We start from the raw sequence: 3210 nt of genomic DNA, 5'->3' as shown, positions 1-3210 counted from the left end.
TGTGTGTGTGTGTGTGTGTGTGTGTGTGTGTGTGTGTGTGTGTGTGTATACATGTGCTATCTATTGTTCCTATAACAACTTATAACTATCACTTATCATAACTGTTTTAAATTATTTTATTATACTATACTTAAATATTTAATTTTAATTATGTACCTATAATTGCTTAAACGTACATCATTACAATATGTTCAGTGTTTATACTGTAAAAAGCAACAGTTTTTTTCATTAACAGAAAAGTTCTATTATTTTAAATATTAAATTAAAAAAAAAAATGTATTAGTAAGTCAAGTTTCTGAAATATACAGTGAAATAGTATTTTGAGAGAATATCTATTACTTAATTTGTTAGTAGTGACTATTTGTTATTCTATTTTAATGAAAAAATATAATATCTAAACAATTTAGTTACTATATTTTACAATACAATTATTTATATTATATTAAGCTATTCCTGAGCACATTTTAATATAAATTATCATTTATGAGTACTATATATTTATGATGTGATAAATCTGGAAAACTTGTAAAATGTATTAAAATATTATATATTTATACTTAAAAATAGATGTATTATGTTAATGTTTTTCTCATCATATGTATTGATTTTTAGGAACTAGTGACTTTGTCATCAATTGATATAATAACTTGTAATATAAAAACATCTATAACTCCAAAGCAGTATACAATTGCAATAGAAAAGAACATTTATTTTGAAGTATCTTATGCACCTATGTTGGTAAATTATATTACTCGTCAAGATACTTTAAGTTTGGCTCATCTTTTGCATATAAAAGGAAAATCAAAAGTAAAAAATAAACTTTTTATGTTCAAATAACTTTTATTAAAATGTACTTTTATTTCAGAATATAATCATTTCGAGTGGAGCAGTTAATAAATTAGATATACGTAATCCACACGATGTGATGAATTTGTATCCTTTGAATAATAAAATTAAGTTTTATGATATGCTGATGTTTAAGTAGGAAATATCAGTGTGTATGATACTGAAGAAAAGTTTTAATTAGTAATAACTAGAGACCGGAATTTTATGCATATGCATGTTCATACTGAGTGTATGCACTTATACGAGGGTTTGATTTGATTCTATAGACCAAATTTAATTTTGCATATAATGGCATATTTAGAAGGTTGGGGCATATTTTTTCCTATGTACATATAATGTGCATATTTTTTACAATCTTAATAAATAATCAAATTATTTCATGTTTTTATTTTGGAAATTATTGTAGTTTTTAAATACTGTCATGTTGGGAAAAAAAAATTACCGTCAACACAGTATAGAATTTTATCTTCTCTAGTTTAATACTGTGTTAATAACTATTATCTAACAAATTGAATTAATTTTAAAGTTACTTCTTAAAGTTGTGTAAAAATTTAGTATTCATTTATTGGCAATACTGTAAATTTTGTTATATTTCAATTTTTATTTGTTTAAACTGTTTTAAAAACATATAATGATATTTTTTTTATATTTAAATATTTTATTGATATACTGAGATATTGAAAGGACCAACATTCCTAATTTTGTTATATTTATTTGTTTTATTTGTTCTAATGTTTTGTAGTTGTTTAAAATAACATAAATTTATGATACATATTTAAGCATACTTTTCAATTATTTATGCATAATAGTGCATATTTTGACCCTTTAGTTTTGTATATTTGCCACATTATTAGTGCATATAATTCCGGTCTTTAGTAATAACTATACTTTCTATAAATTGGTAATCTTTGCCAAGAAAAAGTAATTGATACTGACCAAATAATTTTCATACATTTATGATATATTTTTTTTTTAAAGATAAAGAATCAAGAATCAAGTATGCTAACAAAAACATAAGTATTCTTAAATATTTATATTTTTTTGGATTTGATAATAGGAACATAAATTTTATTTTTATTAATTAGGTAACATTGTTTAATTTATTTTTGTTTCTAAAGTTACTATTAAAAATTTAAAAACTCTTACCATTTTAAATAACTATCATGAACCTTGTTTATTTTTATGTTTTATTATATTTGACATTTTTTTACTACTATTTAAGATTTATAAAATATAAGTAATTAAATATTTTATAGTAAATTAAGCACATCATATTTTTCTTATTAATTTCAATATAAACATACTTAACTATAAGTTCAGAGGTATTTTGCTAGGGCTTTCAAGGAAACAGTCAAAAGAATCAATCACACAAAGTTATTCGATTATATCGAATAAATTACAGAGCTGTATGTTATTAAAAATTAAAAGTATTAAATAAACAAATATTATACAAACTTACATATTTCAGATGGGAAAAAAATAGGAAAGTCAGCAATTAATATAATGCCAAGAACCACCACATCATAATATTATAAATAATTTATAAAATTTATGTGTATTTAATGGTTTATTTTTATTTTTGATAAAAAAAATAATATTGTTTGATAGATAGTTTTTAACTATGCAAAATAAGCTCTCAGAATCAAAAAAGTTTATGTATTTTATTTATTTAAGATTTTTTTATTACAGTACTAAAATGTAACTACTTATACATTTATTAAGGTAAATTAAACTAAAAGCAAAAATATATAAGTAATTTTTTTAGATATATTTATAAATTATACAGTTAAATTAGCTCGACTCTATTATTGTACATTTTGGCATATAATTACTAATGAATGGTCTTGTGTTTTCATCACATGTGAATTAATTATATTTTACATATTGTTTGAATAATTAAATTTTAATTCAATTGTTTAACTAGTGGCTGATCCAATGAAAGAATAATTACTTCTCTACCACCACTGAGCTTACTGTTATAAAAATGTTGTAATTTTTCTTCTTAATTTGTTATTCCTAATGTCTCTAAGACCTAAGTCCTGCTTTATTTCATCTATCTATCTCTTCTTTGGGTGTCCTTTTGGTCTTTCCCTATGGGTTTCAATTCGACCGTCGCTTTTGGGTTCTCATCACTTATCCAAACCATTTGATTCTTTGTGCTTTCACAAAGTTGGTTACCCTCAAAACTCCTATCAATATCTTTGTTTCTTCTATACCAGCATTCCAATTCATTGTCAATTGTTATATACTGGATAATTCGCAGTATGTTTTTTTCTAACAACATAAATTTTTGCTCCATTCAGCTTGTTAATGGGCAATGGCTTTACTTCGCATTCATATGTTAGGTTTGATCTATGTTGCTTC

At 23.0% G+C, this 3210-nt stretch overlaps 1 protein-coding gene across 2 annotated transcripts in view; it reads left to right on the top strand.

Annotated features, from left to right (window-relative positions):
- LOC112604001 (ribonuclease P protein subunit p30-like) overlaps positions 1-2529 on the top strand; it is a 10289-nt gene extending 7760 nt beyond the window's left edge. Inside the window, exons 5-8 of one of the 2 annotated variants that reach the window (XM_025352855.1) lie at positions 613-807; positions 866-933; positions 2167-2252; positions 2315-2529. In XM_025352855.1, coding sequence (XP_025208640.1) covers positions 613-807; positions 866-933; positions 2167-2252; positions 2315-2373 — 408 coding nt within the window. In that variant the 3' untranslated portion in view covers positions 2374-2529. Of the gene's footprint in view, positions 1-612; positions 808-865; positions 934-1824; positions 1906-2166; positions 2253-2314 lie in introns of those variants that run through there. The other variant, XM_025352856.1, reaches the window with a different exon arrangement.
- Positions 2530-3210: the final 681 nt, after the last annotated feature.

Source organism: Melanaphis sacchari, unplaced genomic scaffold, assembly GCF_002803265.2.
Source record: "Melanaphis sacchari strain LSU unplaced genomic scaffold, SCAv2.0 Contig117_pilon_pilon, whole genome shotgun sequence".
Taxonomy (NCBI): domain Eukaryota; kingdom Metazoa; phylum Arthropoda; class Insecta; order Hemiptera; family Aphididae; genus Melanaphis; species Melanaphis sacchari.
Note: the sequence above shows the minus strand (reverse complement) of the source record. Positions and strands in the feature narration are given on the sequence as shown.